The sequence below is a fragment of the Glycine max genome (genome assembly GCF_000004515.6).
Source record: "Glycine max cultivar Williams 82 chromosome 14 unlocalized genomic scaffold, Glycine_max_v4.0 Gm14_scaffold_84, whole genome shotgun sequence".
In the NCBI taxonomy this organism is placed as follows: domain Eukaryota; kingdom Viridiplantae; phylum Streptophyta; class Magnoliopsida; order Fabales; family Fabaceae; genus Glycine; species Glycine max.
Genome location: NW_024464687.1, coordinates 64,205 through 86,598, shown reverse-complemented (window position 1 = coordinate 86,598; position 22,394 = coordinate 64,205). Strand labels below are relative to the sequence as shown.

The window sequence follows — 22,394 nt, the reverse complement described above, 5'->3', positions numbered from 1 at the left end:
GTCGTGCCATGAATACAGATCTGGTTCTTACCCCTTCAGTGACATCAAGCCAATGTGCAACACACCAAGAGATTACTGTAACGTTTCATTTGTTCTTGTAATTTCATTGACGAAATTTACGTTGAGCAAGTGACTTTTGTTTTTAATCTTTTAAGTTTGGAAGAATTTGTATTATATTGAACTTGATATGTTTTTATTCACATTCTTCATTGTCTATCTTGATCTATTTTTGAAATTTATCTTCTAATTTATTTTGTTAATAATCATTAAGTGAATTCCAAATGAAATGGTTTAACAGGGGATGGCCATTTTTGGATTGTGGCTTCCATTTCATGTGCTGGAAAATCATGTGCAAATAAAGAAAGGGGATGGGGACAAGTAAATCACATGTGTGCTTCCCTGTTCCCAAGTTATCACCCATGAGTATAACCATATACAAAAAAGGCCAGTAAATTAACCACCTCTGCATAATTATGCAGTTGACAAAAAAAAAAAAACTTCCCCCTCTAATGAGAAATTGTTCCACTACAATGGCACAAGTGCCTATCTGCCAACATCGTATTCAAATTGTGTCTCCTTCGGTGGTTGTCTTGGCAGGGGAAGGCGTGTGTGGAAATCAGGCACCGGAGATCTGGGACACGCGACTGTGGCAGCAGAAGCCCATGGTGGTGGCGGAGTGAGGGCCCACCATGGATTGACACTGGTGGAGACATAGAGCATGCGGGAGTGGTTGAAGGCGACAACAAGGATGAGGAGGTGGTCGCTGAAGACGAGAGAGAAGGAGAGGACTTTCTCTTTAAAAAGATTGAGATGTGTTTCATTTCTTTAAAAAAAGAAATGAGATCTGTTTTGAAAGATGAAGGTTAAAGTGAGAAGAAAGTAAGTGAAGGGTTGGTGGATGATTCAAAAGAGGATTCTCAATGTTAGATTTACTTTTTTTTTTTTTTTTACTTTAATTGATTTTGGTGATTTTTAATTGCTAGAAAATTTAAATTAGATTTTAAAACAAATACTGATTATTTTTTAGTTGTTACAAATCGTATTATCAAATATTTAATGAATACGACATTACTTAATTGATGGCAAGGATCTAAAATAAAACTTTTCAAATATCAGAGAGCAAATACAAAGAAAAAATTTATCAGAAATCAAATGCGAAATTCGGATATATATTAAGGATTAAAAACATATTGAAGCTTTAAATGTATGAGTTAATTACAATGACCAATATTGTTTGGTTTACTTTTATTTCACTCATTAGCCTTTTCATTTTTCGATATTATTTTTAACCTCATTTGTTAACTCCATGAAACTTTCATTAGTAAATTTACTTTAAAAAAAAACCATTCATTTATGAAAGAAAAAATAAAGGCAAAAGAAAATAATGCTTAAATAGTGACATGAAGAATTTTGTCGGAAGCCCTTTTAATATTCAATTAAATGTATTTTTTTTACTTAATTGAACTTTAAATATTGATTCATCTTGTTGGAATTTAATGTGAATCATTTTACATGCATGCACTTCTTGACCATCATTTTAATGTGAAAGAATTGTAAAGTTAAAAGAAACAAATAAAGAGATATTTGACAAAGAAAATTCATTAAAAGACATGTGTTCCTCATGCGATAGTCTCAAACTAACCTTTCTCACATCTAAAATACCAAACGGTAACAAGTGAAACAAAAAACCAACAATTGTGATTTTCTTTATAGTATTAAAAAAATAAAAATACCTAATGTAATAAAAGCAAACCACAAAAGTGATCATTATAATTTACTCTAAATATATTGATAGTAAAATAAGTTTGTTGTTGAATATTGACCCTGAAACTTAAGTATACTTTGCGTATTTGATACACATTTAGATATAACATAAGTAGAATAACAAATTAAACGATAATAAAAGCTTAAGTTGACAACCTTTTACATTGTGCATTGTTTGGTGCAAGAATGTATAACACAAACAAAATAATGGGAAAATTACTACAATATCCTTTTCAAGAATGATTTTTAATTGGTGTATATCACAAAACTATTACAAACAATGTACGTACATTGCTTACTTCAAAGTTACACTTCTAATTATCATATTTTATAGTTGAATTGGTAGTTTCTAGCAAGCATTTTATGTGATTAGTTTATGTTAGTTGTCCTGTCTTCAGTAGCAGTTAATTTATTTTTTAGTGTATATTAATAATTGATGTGCCTTTGAATTGTTGCACTACAAAATTATATTTAAAGTTTTGTTCAAATTCAGTTTATAATGTTGACTTGGATTTAAAATAAAATAAGCATTAACGACTAAATTAAAGGAATAAATAAACTCGGGAAACTTTTGTTCACGAATTTGACTAAGAAATCAGTCTTTACAATTGGGGTTAACGTTTTAAAAGCATTAGATTAATTTAAACTATTGTGCAAGTGGAAAGTGACCGAATTGTTGAAATTGGAATCGGGTAATTAAACTCAGAGGCTACTTGCTTGTTGCATGGGGACGCCAGGCTGCTCGCGGAGGTTGAAAGATACTACAATTAAGAAGAACTAGAAAATGACCCGTGATAAGGCTCAATTTCTCTTATAAATTGATCAGTTAAATTTACACTTATCTCAGGTTTCTCTCTTTTGATATTTACTTGGCCTCAATTGTGTTAATAATAGAAACAAACTTTAGTTTAGAATGTTTCCTTTTACTTGTTAAGTAAATTTTCATTAGATTTGGTCTTTGTTTGTAGGGAAAATTGTAGAAAAGAAGTGAAAAGTTGAACAGTGTGGGAGTTGCGTGCAGAACAAAAGGGAATCACGGTTAGCACCAGACTGCCTGAGAGTTTTTTGAGAGAAGATTTAGTTTCAGCATGTTCAACGTTTAGCACGGAAAGCAATTTTGCTTAGCCTGAAGTTCCTGAAGAATATTTCGAAGACCATGCTTAGCACAAATTCATTTTGTGATTTGACAGAAGTCCTGAAACTTAGATGAGTCATTTAGGAACTTCGTTTAGCACAAAATTCTTTGCCCTTAGCGCACCACTTATGAGCTGACACCTATAAAAGGAAATTCTGTGTACTGTTTTAGATAACACCACACTGCACTACATGTGAACAACTTCTGCAATAAGTGATTTTCAAGTGCTGTGAATTTGCTCTTATACAATCTTGCTTTGGACGATCAAACATTGAGGTTTAGTCTGTATTCTTTGTTTAGCAAAGTTGTTTTGTATTTTGTTCTTCATTGTACATCCTCTTTGTGAGTGTTGGATTTGAAATTTTGATATCATTCATGTTGTTGTTTGGAAAGATAGGAGTAACTTAGTAATCAAATAACACTTGGGTGTGTATCATCAATCTTAGATAGATTGAGGGTGTGCCAAAAGTGTCTAAGAGAATACTTTGTTAAGTCAAAAGTGATAGGATAAAATGTTTTGTAATCAAATTGGAAAATTAAACATAACTCAAGAGTTTGAGTAAACAAGTATATATAAATCTAGGATTTATTTTATTTTCTTAATCTCTAACTTGTTTTCTCTTGTTTATCTGTGAACACACCTTGGACGCACGAGTTCTTAAAAATGATTCTAGAGATAATCGTTTTAAATTGTGTTGGACGATCCACATACTATTTTTAATAACTAGGATTGCTTTATAAATCTTTCGTATTACATTCAAAAATCCCTTCAGAAAGAAAGATGAGGTTAGACAAGATTGAATGACTTGTGCTAACCATTGTTAAATTTAAACTTTTGATGTTAAATTTTATATTTCAATACCATAACTATGAAAACATTACAGGGCCTGTGCGTACGCGTTTCTGATATCTTTAGGAAAGAATGCATGTGTAGATAAAATTGCAAATATTGGTTTCAATAGTGGAAATTGGGTGTGGTGGGATTCATTGCCTAGTTTTCTTTAGAGTTAATGTTTTTATATCTGATAGACAGGGTTTTCTAGTTTATAGATTTCGGTGATCTGTTGAATTTGTTACCTCATGGGCTTTGGTCCATGTCCTCCCATGTTTCTGTTTCTTTTTTTATTATTTGAATAAATTCTTAGGGATTTAGCGTGGAATGAGATGAATCTTCAATGCCGACGCAGTTGGGATGGTTGATTTATCTTTGATGCTTTGCCTCTAAACGTTTATTTAACAAAAATATATTCTACTTTTAGTTAATTTTTGCATTCAATTGTTAGAGTAACATTAGAGAAAAGTCTATAGACAGAAACATATTTCAAAACAACTAAAAACATGTACAAAAATTACTAGGACATATACAAAATAAATAATTTAATATTTTGTAAGAAGTAAAGTATCTTTCTCTACCTATCACTCAACATTGAGATAGTTACATCATTAATAGAATAGGATGTAAACTTCTCAGAAGAAGATTCTCTTTCCGTTGAGATGTCTGTGATTAAGTACCTAGGATACTTTGGTAAAGGTAATGCGTTCTCGTTGCTCAATAATACGACCACAGATGCCATGTTTGGCCTATCATTAGGATGATGTTGTACGCATAGTAGACCAATATGAATGCAACGCAGGGCCTCATATAGAATGCATGAGTCTTCCAAACTAGTGGCAATGAATTCCATTGGATTTCCTTCATTCCACAAACTCCATGCCTAATACATTTTGAAATAATGGTTATCTATTGCTCAATTGTATATATGAAAAATAAAATAAATTTATGTCACTCACATGTCCAATGAGATTATTATTGTAGTCATTTGGATAGAAGAGTCGGTTATTTTTCTTGCCACTTACTATCTCTAACAATAATACTCCGAAGCTAAATACATCTGATTTAATGGAAAATAGTCCATCAAATGCATATTCAGGTGCCATATAACCACTACAAAGAAACCACAAAAGTGTTAATTTAATGTCTGATTAATGCATAATAAGTAAGATGTTAGCATGAATATAAGGTACTTACTATGTACCGACTACTCTTCTTGTTTTCCCTTCAATTTGATCACCTCCACACATTCGAGCCAAACCAAAATCTGAAATTTTTGGATTCATTTCATTATCTAATAATACATTGCTTGCCTTAAGATCTCTGTGTATGATCCTTAGTCTTGAGTCTTGATGAAGATAAAGTAGTCCCCGAGCAATTCTATTTATAATGTAGAATCGCTTTGGCCAGTCAAGAAGTTTACTTCGATCAGAATCTGTCAAATTTCATGGTCATCGTCTTTTAATCTCGCAGAACTATAAGAACAAAAAGAAATCCCACATTCAGTTAATATTTAAATTAAGAGACACTAACCGAAAAGAAAGACGTCTAAACTTTTGTTGGCCATATACTCGTATATGAGCAATTTCTCATTTTCTTGAATGCAACATCCTAGAACTTTAACAAGATTTCGGTGTTGGAGTTTTGCACATAACATAACCTCATTCTTAAATTCTTTTAATCCTTGTCCAGATGTTTGCGAAAGCCTCTTAACAGCGACCTCTAGTCCATCTGGAAGTGTCCCCTAAACACAACATTTGTGGGAAAGAAAGTTAAATGTAGTGAATAATAATAATTTCCAAGCTTTGTCATTTCTTAATTATTGATGGTACATTGCTCACATACCTTGTATACAGGCCCAAAACCACCTTCACCAAGCTTATTGTGATCTGAGAAATGATCTGTGGCTTGTGCTATTGAGACAAGGTCAAACAAAGGTAGCTCGAAGTCTTCTTGTTGGCTTTCATTGTTCTTTACTTCAATGCCAAGTATGATCTCTGTTTTCACCCAAACAATGTGAAAAGAAAAATTATTTTCCAACCCGTACTAATTAAGTTGCCTTTGGGGCTGTATTAGGTGAAAAATTATAGTATTTATTCTCCTTATAATTGATAGCCTTTTGACTACGATCACACCCTTTCCTTTGATTTCAAAATCAATGGACACAACAATGGTGTTGTGAGTCTTTATGGGGCCATTCTAAATTTGCATCAGCTTTATATAGAATGACTAAGAAAATCCTTATGAAAAGAGAATGTGAGAGTTGGGCAAAATCTTACCTTTGATATTTTTTGCGTTGCTCCAGTAAATGAATATAAAAATTAATAGCGTAGCAACTACAGAGGAAACGATGCTTGCAATCACAACCACCTTTTTCTTTGAATCATCTTTTTCATCTTGATTTTGTTGAGCATGACAGAGAAAAAGAAATAAAGAATCAATATAAGAAGTAAATTGGGCATTGAGTACTATTAAATACATTTTCTCTTTAGCTATGGTGATGAAAGTCGTGTTTGGATGAATTTCTTTATAAACACTTGAAAAATAAGAAAATAAGGAAATTAAAAAGAAATAGAAAAACCAATCCTGGCCCTGTGGCCTGTAAGCTAAAATCAAAATCAACTTATGCAGTTAACTTTTATCGAATTCTCTGCTTAAACATCTTAAAAAATTGAAGCGCATACCTGTTTCAGACACTGCCAATCTAATATACAGATCCTGTCCAGCATTGGGAATCAGTCTTATATCTAACAGATCACCGAACCAAATGGCACAGCCACTTCCTTCTCCCCTCATGTCAAAATTTGCATAGGCTGTACATGAACAATTTTCCCTACATTTGTTTTTGCACTCATCAAGTGTCATACTTGCATTAACCCAAGATCTTTCAGTGTCTGGCGCCTTCAAGTTACTGAATTTCTTAAAACCATCCTTGTTCTTTTCCATGCAGCTCCAAGTTTGGTTGTGCACGCACCCCTGATTCCAGTTCATTTGTGTCCAATTCCGGGTTGATTTTGGCTTGAATCCATCTAAACAGTTGCACACTGGTGCCTGACCAGCGACACAAATCCCAAATGCACCACAAGTACTATAGTTGTCGCATAAATCACCGGGCAACTCCGACGACACCCTCCACGTTTGACTATCTTCATTCCATGTCAAGCGCTGACGAACATAAAGAGTTTGATTCACCACAACTCTTGAAATCAACGACTTATCGATCATGCTATAGGTAGCGTAAAATTCGTCCTTGTTTGACACAACCGAGTAGTTTACGATTGAATTGGTTGGCACAGAGGGGCTACCACTGAATTTTCTGCCATCCCATGGTCCACTTCTGTAGTACTCTGATGTGCCCTTCCACATAACCTCTTCAGGAAAATTGGTACGTGAAGAATTCGCTGTGAAGTCCCCTGAAGAAGGGTCATCCCAGTTTTTCCAAGCGGTTAGGACCCTATTGAGGCCTTTCTTCAAGTCCCACCCTGCTTTCATTCCAGGTAGAAACGTGTCTGAAGGATAGTCAAAGCTCTGCCAAGAGTAGTTTTCAGGATTGTTGTCTTTCTCGTCTCTTAGGACCAAGTTGCCTGAGTCTAACAACTGTGCTACGACAAGGGATGCTTTTGTTGTCGTGTTTGTTGACCAAATCACGGTGTTGTTGTTCTGGTTGAGAAGTATGAAATTGCCTGCTGTGTTTATGCTCAACTTGCTGGAGTTGTCTTTGATTGGATTGTCGCGGTTGGCAACCCAAACAACGGTTCTGATTGGTATGTTTTTGTACCAGATTCCGAGATAGCGGTTTGGGGAAGTACTACCTGGGGTGAAGAAACCCAACTCAAAGGTTCCATCGTTTGAAACCAAGGTTGTGTTATCTTCAAGTGACTGGAACTGGTTAATCATATCTGTTGCAGCTAAAAAATTAGAGGAGAAAAAAATTAGCTTGCTCACAAGAATGACAATAACTAGAAAGGCCATTCTACGTTAATGTCTCCTCTCACGAAAACAGAGGGTTGACAAATATATCAAAATTTCACACCTAACCTGACCCAGCAAATATAGAAGGAATCAATCTGTTAGCAAATTTAAATTTATCAAAATTTCCCACCTGACCCAGTCAATAAAATTAGATCTGAATTCTGAAAAGAATAAAAAAATAAACACACTTTCGGGCATATTAATTCTTCCTTGTTAACCAACATAATATGATTAATTTATAGATAATTTTATTTCTTAAGCACGTGGGTCAGGATCTCTAACCTATGCATATAGAAAAATAAATGTTGCAAGAGGATAATTCGTTAATTAAGAGATTAGTCTTTAATTCTCCATAGAGAAATATCCTTATTCATCCAAAATATCATTCCTTGTTAGATGACATTTATTAGGAATCATAAGTTTATACAAGTCACACTGTATAGTTTTTTTCTCTTATGGAACCTGACAAATTCGATATCTAACCACATATTTAAGGGTTAATATATAACCTGACAAATAAATAAAGGCGGAAAAATGTTGCTAATGAAAGTGATTCATACGAGACGACACATTAGTCTTACATAATCATAATGAGAATTAAAGTTGAAAAAGCAATAGAATAATTTAAACTAGTGTGCAAGTGGGACAGTGGATTGTAACCGGGTAAAGTGGCTACTGGTTTGTTGGATGGGAGCACCAACCTTCACACGTAGGATGAATGTTGAAAAACATTGAAATAATGCAATTAGCAACAATCATGTGAAATAGCTAGTCCGGGTCAATCTTTTCCTTACAAATTGTAATTACTTTTTTGTAATTTTAATTTAATTTTTTTAGTATTAGTTTTATAAAAATTGTAACTTTATTTATTAATGAGTGTTAAATATTTGATTTTTTTAGATTTAAAATCTCTAAAGTCTAAATAACTTTCTCACATGCTATACCAATAAGATACAATTGATAAAGGATTGAGTTTCTTAAGCATGTTCTCTATCTCTCATAAAAAAAATTGTCCCTGATTATTTTTTGCATGTTTTACATAATTCTTTCTTTGTTTTTTCTTCTTTTGTGTTAAGTGTCATCACTTTCATTCGGTTTTTTTTATGGGAAATAGCTCCTTGGCAAAGTGTTTAGAGAAATTAAATTAGCATTTTTTTTCTTTTTTTAGTCTCTCCTATATTTAACTTTTTTTTAATAATTATTTTTTGGATAAAAATATATGCAAATGTGACCCGTAACTGTGTAACCTAGCAAATGCACCTATATTTGAATGTGGAAATTGAAATCCGGCCGATTATGACAACAAATTTTACACTAGAATGCTTTAATATTTGAAGTGCAGAGGTGATCGAGTACCTTCTTTGTTTTTTAATATATTTTTATCTGAACCACTTTTCATTTTATTTTGGTTACGTGAAACTAAAATGTATCTAAGAGACACTAGAAGAGAAAATCTCTTGACAAATAATATATTTTTCTTCACAAACACACAAGTTTTTTATATCTCTTTGCTCAAGTTTCTGCTTGGCTATTAAAAGTAAGTTAGGAGCCAAGAAACCCCTTTTTCAACTTGGATACAATAAGGTACACACCAAGTTAGTTATTTGAAGCTGTTTCTCAAAATCGGTAGGTAAAATCATATCTCAGTTTCTGAGATATGGTTCAAAATTTGGTTTTTTCAGATTCTCTACAATTTGTATTGCTGCTTGCTTCTAATTAAAGTAAAAGAGTAGTTTGAAAAATCTATTTAAGCTCAATTATAGTTAGATTAACACTCAATATAAAGATTTCTTAACCAGCATAAGTTAATCAAACAAAAAATAATTAATTTCAAGAAGCAAGCAAGGAAAGGACACTTAGAATTTTAAACTAGTTCATCCTTAATATTGGGTTACATCCCGTCCTTATAACATGTGACTGTTGAGATGTGCAAAACTCCTTCTAAGCTTATGTTTTGTTCCCAACAAACTTCTAAAACGCGAATTATAAGTTATCTAGACTTAACTATTAATTGTTTACTTAGAGATGTGCTTATAAAATAGGACTTTTTCAAGAAGCTTGAGGTAAGGTAGTGTGAAACATCGGCAATCTGTATATAAATTTTGTCAGTTCAAACGCAAGACTACCAAAAAAAAAGTTGATCACAAGCATGAAAGACAATCATATTTTCTCACATCAAAGTGTAAATATCAAAAGCTAAATAAGATCACATAGCATGGTTATGACCAATGAAGGTATTTTTAGTCAAATGTTATCAGAAGCTACATATGATTCAAATATCATCAGAAAATGCAAAGACTAAATAGAGAATGAAGACACACCTGAATAAGGAAGATCAGAAGTCATGCAGTAGTGCTCAGAAGCAATGAATCAAAAACAGCAAGCTCTAAAGAAGACCTCTCGAGGTATTATTCATCAGAAGGATAAGCTTACAAGAGAAATGATATAGCGTCTGAACAAAACACCTGAACGCGTTGAAACCTTGAAAATTGACACCTGTCAACTAGTTTCACAGTAAATATTTATAATTTTGAAGTTTAATCTCTTTCCAAGTTTATCCCTTCCTACATGACCCCACCCAATCGATTCCGCTCAAACCCATCATGACTTTTATTATCTCTTTCCTTCTCCTCATTCTCCACCACCACGTCGAGTTAACTCAGTCTCCTTATTCCTACAACTTGTCCTCCAACTCACCTTACCTATTCTGCTTAACACCAAGCTCCCTATCGCCCAGCGAACCCAAGACCTTGTCTCGGGACTTACCCTCAACGAGAAACTCGCCCAACTCGTCAACTCAGCACTCGAGTTACCAGTGGTGGAGTGGAGCCTTGAACGGTGCTGCCGATGCAGGCTTCAACATCAGATTCAAAGGCATCATCAAATCCACCACTAGGTTCCCCAAGTACGCCGCGACGAGGACCTTCAGACGCTCTATCAGATGCGGATGAGCATGCCAATGTCTATGTAGCGTGATGACATGCATTTTCTATTCTTGAGTGTTTTCATTTTACGATTTTCATTACTTGTTATTGTTGTTCCCCTGAGGAGGTTGCTTATTATTTCTGTTGTTGGGTTCCTGCTATTATTGAGTTTGTTTGCTGTTAGAATCCATTAATTGTAAAGATTAGATATGATTTGAATTTAAATTGTAATTGATCCATATTCTTATATATTTTTCCTTTTTATTTTACGATTCTGTTTTAATATTTTGTCATCAATAATCATGGAAAGATGGTAGAGAGGATCATGTATTTATTCACTCTTTCATATCAATCAAAATTACCATATTTCATTTTTTTAACATGGTATAAGAGTCAATTTCAATTACCTCTTTTCTTTAGGAATTGGAGATTAGCTTCTAAGTATGAAAATGGATGATAGGTCAAATAAATCAGATTCTACTCCACATATGCAGGATATGTCTCCAATCCTTATACCTAAGTGTCTTAATGGTACAAATTAGAGAACAAGATCAGAGGTCGTAAGCATTAGGATTACACTCAATCCTTTGGGGTTGATTACCAAGAAATTTTTCAATTACAAAGTTCAATACAGTGAGGGTGTTATTATCACTGACAGCAAATCAAGATTAGTCACTTCTTCAATTTGATGTAAAAATGTTTTTTTACATGAAGATTTAAAGACCCTTAATAATTCTCTCGACAGGTTGAGAATGTGTGATATCAATGCACCAACCTTAGAGGCAGTGTTAGAATTCATTAATTGTAGGGATTAGATATAATTTAAATTTAAATTTAAATTGTAATTGATCTAAATCTATATATATTTTCTTGTTTTTTATTTTGTGATTCTGTTTTGATATTTTATCTTCAATAATCATGGAAAGATGGTAGAGAGGATCATGTATTTATTCACTGTTTTATATCAATGAAAATTACCAGATTTCATTTTCTTAGAATCGATGTTAATAGGCTTTTTTAACCGATGCTAGATACACATGTATGGTTCAACTTTTTCAAATAATAAAACCAAAGTAAATCAAACCGCTTTATGAAAATGATTTGATTCGATCTGAATCACTTTACAGAAGTGGTTTGCTTTCACTTTTTCTCAAAACAATTTGACTTTTTAAATTGGTTTGAATCTTTAAAATATTTTTGTTTTTTTGCACACCCCTAGTATTTATTTGTGGTATTTTGATTTTTTATTTTATTTTATTTTGGGTAGTCTTGATGATGGGTTGGTGTGATTTGAGGTTGATTTAGGTTATCCAAGTGGTGGATCTCGGTTTGGCTGCAAATTGATGGGTTCTAATTTTATTTTTCAATTTCTTGGTGCTTGGTGTGAACACCCAAGTTTTTCTTCTCTTTCACTTTATTTTTTTCTTTTTCTTTTATTTTGTGAATATATTAATATGTTATACTACAACTAGCTATCTCCTCAAGGAATTGTCATTTTAGGTTTATCCAATTTTTGCAAGCATATTTATGCTATGCAAGAGTTTATGTTTGGATTCTCTTGATTATTCTCCCATACACCATTTTTCAAAATTGGGATCAAATCCCCAAATGTTTTGCTTACTCTCAAATATGGCCATCTAAGTCCAAAATATTTCAAACTTTTTACTTTCCTTAACATGGATTATATCGATCTATCGTCACTACATGCTAAATAGATAACTGATATAGTAGAAGACTTTATTTTGCTTTATCTCAAATTCTTCAATTATTTTATTTATGACATCATTGTGAACTTTTCACTTTGTAAAATCCAAAAGTCAAACTCAAAACTTCAAGATAAAACTCCATGCATAAAATGAGAAACTGAATAAAACCATGAGCCTTATGGAACTTTAATATCTATCACAAGCTACCACATCAAAACAATCCACACACATCTATATATACGTATTTATAAACTCTTATATGGGCATAACACTTCCTCCAAAGATGAAATTGTCCTTGCTTTTGTGAATCACTTTTGGAATTTGTTTAGTGCTCATGAGCTGACCCAAACTCCTTCCATTTCGATCTGCAACAGGGGTCCTAAGGTTCCCATCGATTGCTTTGCGGCCTTACTTTGTCCAACTTCTAAGCAAGAGGTTTGGAATGTTATTTCTGTGATGGATAACAATAAAGCTTGAAGACCAGATGGTTTCAATGCTTTATTCTTCAAGAAGGCTTGGAATATCATTGGTGATGATATCTTTGAGGCGGTTAATGAATTCTTTACAACTGGAAAAATTTTAAAGCAGATCAACCATGCTATTTTTGCGCTTATTCCTAAGCATGATCAGGCCTCCCAAGTTAACCATTTTAGACACATATCTTGTTGTAATTTATTATACAAGATTGTGTCTAAAATTCTGGCCAACCGCATAGCCCCAGTGCTTGAGACTATTATTGGGGAAACTCAAACTGCCTTCATTAAGAACAGAAAGATGATGGACAACATCTTCCTCGTTCAAGAGATTTTGCGCAAATATGCACGGAAAAGATCCTCTCTGAGATGCCTCCTGAAAATTGACTTGCATAAAGCTTATGATTCCATTTCCTAGGAATTCTTGAATTGGATGCTTCAGTCCATTGGCTTCCCAGCCCAGTTCTGTACTTGGATCATGAAATGTGTTTCTTCCACTTCCTTTAGTGTGACAGTCAATGGATCCATTTATGGCCACTTCAAAGGGCAGCGGGGTTTTAGACAAGGGGATCCTCTCTCCCCTTATCTGTTTATGCTTTGTTTGGAGTACTTTTTCAGAGATATGAGCAGCCTCAAGGATGATGCCAATTTTAAATTTCATCCCAACTGTGCAGGTATTCAGCTATCTCATTTGGCTTTTGCAGATGATATTATGCTTCTATCTAGAGGAGATATCCCTTCTGTGTCAACTATGTTTGCCAAGCTTCAGCACTTCTGTAGGGTTTCAGGGCTTTCCATCAGCTCTGATAAATCTGCAATATACTCAGCCGGTATTAGGCCTCATGAGCTTTCTCATATTCAGCAACTTACTGGATTTAGCTTGGGTGGCTTCCCTTTTAGATACTTGGGTGTTCCCCTTTTATCATCTAGATTAAATGTATGCCACTATGCTCACTTGCTTTCCAAGATTACTGGTCTGATTCAGGGATGAAGCAGGAAGTCTTTATCTTATGCAGGTAAGCTAGAGTTGATCAGAGCAGTTATTCAAGGAATTGTGAATTTCTGGATGGGGATTTTTCCTTTGCCTCAATCTGTTATGGACCGGATCAACGCTTCGTGTCGTAATTTTTTGTGGGGCAAAGTGGATATTGGCAAAAACAAGCCCTTGGTTGCTTAGTCAGTAGTTTGTTCTCCAAAAAATGAAGGGGGTTTAGGCCTTTTTAATCTCAAGGACTGGAACCTTGCGCTTCTTTCCCGTATCCTGTGGGACTTTCATTGTAAGAAAGATTCTCTATGGGTTCGGTGGGTTGACCATTACTATTTCAGAGGGAGCGATGTGTGGAATTACAATACTTCTTCATCAGATTCAGTTTTGATAAAGAAAATCATTCAAATAAGGGACTTTATTATCTCCAAAGAGCTAAGTACGGAAGAGGCCAAAAAAAGGATTCAATCTTGGAGCACCAATGAACAATTGCTTGTTGGCAAAGTCAATGAATACATTAGAGGTGCCAAGCCTACTATTAGTTGGTGTTCTGTTATATGGAACCCAGCAATCCCCTCTAAGATGTTTTTCATTCTATGACTTGCTAAAAGGAACCGGCTGCTTACTCTTGACAAAGTTGCTTTTTTGAACAAGGGTTCCCTCTGCCCTTTAGCTCAAATGAGGCTGAGTCAAATGCTCATTTGTTCTTTTCTTGCAGGAAATCTCTCCTAGTTTGGGCTCACATTCGTGATTTGGCTCCTTTCCGCAAGCGTTTCACTTCTTTGCAGCGCATTACTGACTCTTTAATTAGGGGCAGATCCACATCAGGTGTTCAAGGAAAATTTCATTGTCTAGTTATAGCAATTACAGTCTATTGCATCTGGCTGTCTAGGAACAAGCTGATTTTTGAAGATTATCAATTTTCTGTAATAGAGGTTATTAGCAAGATTAAGTTTCTTATGTATAGACAAGCGCACCTATTGCATTTGTTTTAACATCTTGATATAGGTCTCCTTGTATTAGGGAGACTTTTGATTTTCTCTAGCTGCGGGGTATGCCCCGTTTATTGTTGTATCATTTTGGATTTGATATAATTTACATTTTTCCCAAAAAAAAGATTAATATCTTAAATACCTAAGTTGGTTGACATTATACCAAAGAGTACATAACAACAAAAATCACATCTTCATGTCCTTCTATGCCCATCTCTAAGATACTTCCAAAAGAAATGTCGACCGCCTAATCATTTGTTCCCACGAACACAAGGTTTTAGATTATCACAATAACAATAACAATCACATGTGCCACAATGTAAGGATAAGCATACAAAAAAAAAAAACATAATTAAAACAATTTAAAGCTTAATGAAATGTTACATATCTAAACTTTATCATATTTAAAACAAAGCTTTTTAGGATCAATTAATAAGAATATTCAACTTACATAAAAAAAGCATTTAATTTACAATTATCATATCATCACCATTACAATCAAGTAATCGACATCATAACTCAACCATCAAATATATCATCATCATAAGTTTATCAATCAAACATCATCATACACACCAATCATAACCACCAAAGACCGGCTCTAATCCATGGAGATTCTACATCATACATGAGCGGTTCTCCCAAAGGTTCCATCCCTTAACATAGTCTCTCTGACCATTCATGGAGTTTCTTGGGCTGACACTTCAGAGAATTGTGAATTATTTTGAAATAGATGAGTGTGAATAGTGGTTACCTTATTTTAAATGATAAAATCATATTGAAAATCAAAGAAATAGCAACATATATATCCAATTTTTGGGAGAAATTCCTGCATGCAGCAACAGGGGATGTTGGTATCTCTAATGACTTTAAAACACCAGTCATTGGGTTTACCAAAGGCAAGCCATTATTTGTAAGTGCTTATAGTTTGTAAAAAGATATAGCCATTGCAATGTAATGACATGCCAAAAAACATTGACTAAAATAATCAGACAATATATTGAGAGAGAAAATCAAAGACAAAAATATTGTGGAAGTAGCAACATACCCATTTTTTAGAGAGATTCGTACAGCAGCACAGTATGTTAGCCTCTTAATTCAAATGACTTAATTTATAGCCCTGAGGTCTAGCAATGTTGAAGTCATGACATAATACATATATTCACTCAACTTCAATCTTTGTATGTTGAGTCGTTGACCATGCGTATAAAATGTTTGTAACGGCTGGAGGTATAATAATCAATGATAATATTTTTTTTTAAGACAATCAATGAAAATAATTAATATATAAAGGTTATGTTTATCTCACCCGACGAATGATACGTTAATCTCCTTTTTAATTTATTTTCAGCTTCTAATGATTCTAACTAAGCATGTGGTCTGACAATTAATTCATTTAGCTTCTTAGTAGTAGTTTCTATGAGCATAGGAGGTAAGAGGAAAGGTGAGGAATTGTAGGAGGGTAAGAGGAAAGGTGAGGAATTGGAGGAGGTTGACACATCTGCAAAACATATGATAAGCCGCAAAATACAATATTGGCGTGTAAGTGTATTGTTGCGCATGTAAGAATAAATAGATTTACAAAAAAGTAATAGAAATGTACTTGATCACACTTTTCTAATAATAAAATCTATAACATTGCCCATAAATACATCAACTTTATTTTCTTATTCTTTTGTATTCAAATTAGAACATTCGGTATATTATTTTAGGCGGACAATCGAAGACGCAAACATTGTGATTTGATTTATATGATATGTCTCAATGTAATCAACTGATTAATTTTTACTTAAAATTACCTAATTAAGTCATTTCATTTATATGATAATTAATTTCTATCCATAATTAGTACACTTATATTTGTTAAGTAAATTAATACAAAATAATTGATATAATGATTTACTTATTAACTAATTATTTTAAAATTCAGTAAGTCACAAGTAAAAATTATAAATAATTATATTTGTAATGTTAAATTTAAAATAAATGTTATATTTGTACATTATTGATCATTTGCCAATCAATCCCTTGACTCCCCGTCTCTTTGTACTTTTGAGGATAAGAGACTAACATGTTAGTCGTTTGTCGATCGACCCTTTGACTTCAAACCTCTTTGTTTTTTTGCGCACTTGAGACTAGAGATTGTGTATCTTTCCCATCATTCACCAATCATTCCCTTCACTCCAAGCCTCTTTACACTTCTATGCTTAAGACTGAAAAACTATGTAACGTGTTGATCATTTGTCATCTGATCCCTCAAGACTTCACAAGATATTCCCATAATAGTCAATAACCGACCAAAGGATCTCACTTAACATTCACAATCTATATCATATTCTAACGGTCACCAAGAGATTTTGGGATAACATGATCATGGTGATTGATGGAGGTATTAATTCCTTCATTACAAGATTGGGGGTGCAAGGATAAAAATCCTAACGACAACCTAAGGAAGGACATATATTCTCTTTTTAGTTCTAGTAATTCTAATTTCAAGAATTACATTTAATTCATCGAAATCCTTCATGTCAAAATTTTCATAAATCATTCATGACATTTTTTTTCACTACATGAATATTAGAACCAAAGATAAGCAAGTCATCCATATATAAACAAGGAATAGTGCAAACATTATTATCTATTTTATAAACCAAGCGCTAATACCCACTGGAGGAAACATTATACACAAAGTGATTCAATGCATATGTATACATGGAAGTGAAAATCCATTTGACTAATTTAAACAAGAAACAGAACGCATGCGGCATGCACCTTTCTTGTTTTAGTTCACATATTTATAAATTTTATTAAAGAAAGGCCTTTTGGTCAATTCCAAAGCAATTACAGTCACGAAAATATCCTGTGTTATATATTCGTATAAAGAGGAAAAACAATATTACTAATTCCTCTTGCAGGTTAATAATTTCATGACACTTCTAAACTAGTTACCCATAAAATAGGACGAATGTGAAATCATCGATAACAGAATGATAGTTATATTAAAGAAAAAATTTCTATTTAAATAACTTGATATTATCAACCTTAGAATTCTCTTAGAAATTTTAAATTAAGCATTATTGAATTAGTTTAGTTTTTGTTTTGACATGTCAATGACCTAATTACTTAACAATATTATTACAAATTTAATTAAAACACTCTGACTGTATAAATTTTTCATATACCATCGTAATTATAAATTGTAATATATGATAAAATTATTGATTTTGTAAAATAATTATTCTAAATTCATATTTAAAATAACTTCTATGTAATCAACATTAGCGACTCTGTATTATATTTGTACATTATCTTTTACTATTAAATTATTTTATTATGTAGAATATATATATATAGCATGTAAAAAATAAAAAATATTATAATTAAATACATATTTTAAAAACATTGTCGCGGACAGAACTGAAGAAACACTTAATTGTGAGTTTTGACAACTTTCTCTTGTATATACTCCAACATTAATTAACGATGAAAAGCAGCAAATCATAATTACTTATTAGTAGTTTTCACGTTGAACTTCTTCCAAAAGTGTCAAACCGTTTAAACAAGTCAACAACCCGCATTTTCGTCGGTCAAGACCAGAACGATAAATTAGTATTTAGTAGTAGTACAATCAGAACGGAAGCAATAATACTTTTACCTCTCACTGAAAGAACCTACTAGTTACCAAACGTGAGTGAGCTCAGTTAGTGCAGCATGCATCCAAACACGCCGCTCAAAACCAATCACACTAAAAATCCCAATGGTTCCCAAATTACCCTAACCCCAACAAAAAAGAAACACGTTTTCAAGAAGTGCTTTCCACACGCTGAACTTCACTTAGAAGCTTCACGAGCGCATCCAATTCCCTCTGCGAGCTGCCACCATTCCCAATCGCAAGCAACGCATCATCCCTCAACATTTCCGCTTTTACCCTCTCCTTCGTTCTCCCCAAAGCTTCTTCAATTCTCTTCCCCAACTCGCTAGCTTCTGGAATTACCTTCTCACCCTCCGCGGCGCGAACCGCCACGCCCAACTCATCCACCAGAAGCTTCGCGTTCGTATACTGATCCGCACCCATCGGCCACGTCAGCATCGCCACCCCCGAAATCAACCCTTCCACCACCGAGTTCCACCCGCAGTGACTCACGAAAGCCCCCACCGCGCGGTGACTCAGTATAACCAACTGTGGGGCCCATCCCTCTATCACAAATCCCCTTCCTTTCACCCTATCTGAAAACCCACGCGGCACCGTACCGTGCTCCTTCGCCACGTGTCCTTTTTCAGGAACCCTAACGGACAAAACAAAGTTCACCCCACTTATTTCCAACGCACGTGTCAACACCTCCATTTGTGAACTCGTTAGAAACGTACGGCTCCCGAAACACACGTAAACAACGGAACCTTTGTCACGTGCGTCGAGCCATTCCATGATGTCATGTCGCGAAACGGTGCTGTTCCCGCCTCGTTCTTCCGGTTTTGTTGAAATCGAACCGGTTTGAATCGGCAGAACCGGGCCCACCGCAAAGACTCTTTCGTGTCCCAATTCTTTCTTCAAGTGGTTTAAGTAAACTTGTTCTAACTCGGTGAATGTGTTGATAACGACGCCCCAGGAATCAATGTTGAGAAGCATGTTCTCTCTGTGAAACTTCCATTCGGGACCTCCTCTCTCGGTGTCATGGAATAAGTGCGTGATCTGCCACCAGGGGTAGAATGGGGAATTTGGGAGATTTGGGAACGAAACAACGCCGTTTGGGTCTTCCGGGTTGTCGTTTTGGGGGGCGTCGCGCCAGAGGGAGTAGGAGACGGAGAGCGCGAAGGCGCCGGAGGGGGAGAAGACTACGCGCGGCACGTGGAGGTCACGTGCGAGGAGGTGGGTCCAACCGAGGAAGAAATCTGATATAATAGCCGCAGGAGGAATGGGCTGGGCCTGGGCCCAGTCCATAATGATCGGGTAGTGGTGGTGCCGCATGAAGGTTACCATGGATACGAGCCTGTTTTGCTTCGGGTTCGGGAACTGAGGTTCGGGGAGGAGAAGCGTTTGGAGAAGAGGGGAATAGTTTTTTGGAAGTAAGGCTTCGTTGTAGGGTGTGACCAGAACGGTGACATGGACGCCGCGAGAGACTAGGGTTTTGGTGAAGTCTAAGAGAGGGATCACGTGACCGGAGGTAGGGAAGGGATAAGCGAGCACGTGAGTTGTTGCGGTGGACATGTTTGCGTGATGCTTCCTTGAGTGAAAGTGGAGGAATGCACGGTGCTTAAGAAGGGTTCGGCTTCATGTCCAAAAGGGAAATATGAAAGGAAAAGAATATTCGGTAAAATTGTAAAAAACTTTAACTTTTGACTTTCTCTATAGGCTTTTGACTTTTGCGTCATTGCTTACGACGTCACACGGGGATTAGACTAGGACATTTATTACTACTTCGTTGGCCGGCCTTCAATTTCATTATAAGTTCCATTATTTTAAAGAATAAAGAAGAGTAAAAAAAGCTTTTAATCAAACAAAAAATAAGAGTTAAAAGGTAATGGTGCTTAGAAAATAGTAGCAGAAACTACGTACTACTGTGGTTATATCATATGAGATAAAAAGTCAAATGTGATCGTTGAGCTGAATCCTATTGAAGGTAATTATTATTGTCATTATCCTCAGTTACATATATCCAATGTTCTGAGAATCGATTCTATCATTGTTACGGTCAAAGTAATGAATCGATAAATTACAAGTTAGTTGGATTTCACCTAATATATATATATATATATATATATATATATATATATATATATATATATATATATATATATATATATATATATATATACATATATCCAGTGTTCTGAGAGTAGATTTTATCACTGTTACGGTCAAAGATATGTATCTATAAATTACAAGTTAGTTGGATTTCACCTAATATATATATATATATATATATATATATATATATATATATATATATATATATATATATATATATATATATATATATAACATGATTTTTTCTAAAAGAAACTAATATAATTTTGATTTGACAACTAAAAATAAAGTGTAAAAAAAAATAAAATATTAAAAATATTTTACATATACGTTGATATAATTTAAAATTTAAACACTTATTTGTTTTGTTTTTATTAACTAATTCTAAAAAAAGAGCAGAAGAAGAAAAAATAATTTGGAAAAGAGAATAAAAAAGAAGTTTTTTTATTGAAAAGAAAAAGAAGGAGGTTATAAAGGCTAAAAAACAAACACTTGCAACAACAGCCCAAGCACTACGTAATTATAAAATAGAAAATTTTAAATTTTGGGGAGGCCACAATATTTAAATAATTTAATTACTCATTTAGTTTTTATAATTTTTAATCTTATTCATTTTAATTCTTATCGTTAATAAATGATTTTTTAATTTATGTAATTTACCATTTGATTTTTAATAGGTTGTTACTGTTAAAATTATTTAACATCTTTAAATTATTATTGTGAAACGTCTTTTTTCGGAACTTCCTCTCTTCCGAAGGTCCCCCTTTACAACGGGATACTTTACTTTCACCCTCACTCTCATCGGTGTCCGCTGCAAGCCAGAGTTTTCCGTTTGTAATATTACATACTTAGATTAAACAAATTAAAAAATTTAAGGAGAAGCAGGGCAAGCAATGTGGATCCCACTCTGCTTGGATAAGGTAATAGAGTATTTATTCGTTTTGTTTCTCAACTTGTTTTATTGACTGATAAAGGTGTAGCTCACGCATTTTTATATTGACTTTGGACGTCACTGGTGACGTCAAACAGAATAAAGTATAATAATTTTTGGATCCTTACATAAATGTCCCAAGCTTTCTCATATTTTATTACGGTTTGAGACATTGTTAATTCATTCACGAGTTTGTAGCAATTTTGTATACAATGGTAAATTTATCAAGAATTTAAATTAGGTTACAAATACAGTTGTTCAATAATAATTTTAAAATAATTATTTTTATTTATTTTTTATTAAAATAATTAAATATAAGTTACTTATTTAAATCATTAGTGTGATATTTTAAAAATTATTCTAGAGTAATTTGATTATTTCTTATATGAGGAGAGATCGAGTTATTCTATCAATAACTCTAAAAAATATTATTTTCTTCAGATATAATAATTAAAATAATATATTAAAATCACACACTGATATGATTTGTTTTTTTTAATTTAAAATAATAATAAATGTGATAATGGTTGAAAATTATCATTATTCATAGATATAAATATTGGAGTAAACATTAGAATGTTGCAAATTAACATTGGCAATTCCAATTGGAAAGAAAAGCCAGATTGGAGAATTTTTAAAATAATAAAGGATCTAGCTAACTGAAAATTATTCTAAATAAATAAATGGACTAAATTAATAATTAAACTTATATTAAATAAAGAATTTATATTTAACCCTTATTAAGTCTAACATATATATTTTTATCTTTGATATTTGTTAGGAAAGATCAACTCATGAATCTCATTACCCTAAAGAATGAATCTTTAACTTTTGACGAAAGAATATTTTATTTCATTAAAAAAAGTTTAACATATATATTTTTATTTTTGACAAGTAAACAAGTCAGATTCAAATCGTACTTTAACGGAAGACA

General features: G+C 33.5%; 2 protein-coding genes across 5 annotated transcripts; both read right to left on the bottom strand.

The window, feature by feature from the left end:
- Window positions 1–4,218: 4,218 nt before the first annotated feature.
- On the bottom strand, window positions 4,219–10,993 carry LOC100786180 (G-type lectin S-receptor-like serine/threonine-protein kinase At4g27290). 4 transcript variants are annotated; one of them, XM_006582143.4, is made up of 8 exons: window positions 10,025–10,993; window positions 6,416–7,639; window positions 6,011–6,127; window positions 5,577–5,728; window positions 5,265–5,475; window positions 4,929–5,166; window positions 4,691–4,844; window positions 4,219–4,614 (listed from the first exon to the last, which is right to left on the bottom strand). In XM_006582143.4, exons 1-8 carry the CDS (start codon window positions 10,047–10,049, stop codon window positions 4,309–4,311), a joined length of 2,427 nt encoding a protein of 808 aa, XP_006582206.1. In that variant the 5' UTR covers window positions 10,050–10,993; the 3' UTR covers window positions 4,219–4,308. The 4 variants fall into 4 exon arrangements, with proteins under 4 accessions (XP_006582206.1, XP_006582207.1, XP_003526137.1 ...); XM_006582144.4 differs by having other exon boundaries at window positions 6,416–7,630; XM_003526089.5 differs by lacking the exon at window positions 10,025–10,993 and having other exon boundaries at window positions 6,416–9,948.
- Window positions 10,994–18,360: 7,367 nt separating this feature from the next.
- Window positions 18,361–20,456, bottom strand: LOC100776416 (UDP-glycosyltransferase 89B2). Its single transcript, XM_003527244.5, has one exon. It carries the CDS (start codon window positions 19,987–19,989, stop codon window positions 18,586–18,588), a length of 1,404 nt encoding a protein of 467 aa, XP_003527292.1. The 5' UTR covers window positions 19,990–20,456; the 3' UTR covers window positions 18,361–18,585.
- Window positions 20,457–22,394: the final 1,938 nt, after the last annotated feature.

Coding starts and splice junctions, on each gene's coding strand:
- LOC100786180 (XM_003526089.5), bottom strand. CDS start 7,703: ATGGCCTTTCTAGTTATTGTCATTCTTGTGAGCAAGCTAATTTTTTTC. Junction 4,845..4,928: donor AGAAGAGTAGTCGGTACATA/GTAAGTACCTTA, acceptor GTTTCTTTGTAG/TGGTTATATGGCACCTGAAT. Junction 4,615..4,690: donor ATAATAATCTCATTGGACAT/GTGAGTGACATA, acceptor AAAATGTATTAG/GCATGGAGTTTGTGGAATGA.
- LOC100776416 (XM_003527244.5), bottom strand. CDS start 19,989: ATGTCCACCGCAACAACTCACGTGCTCGCTTATCCCTTCCCTACCTCC.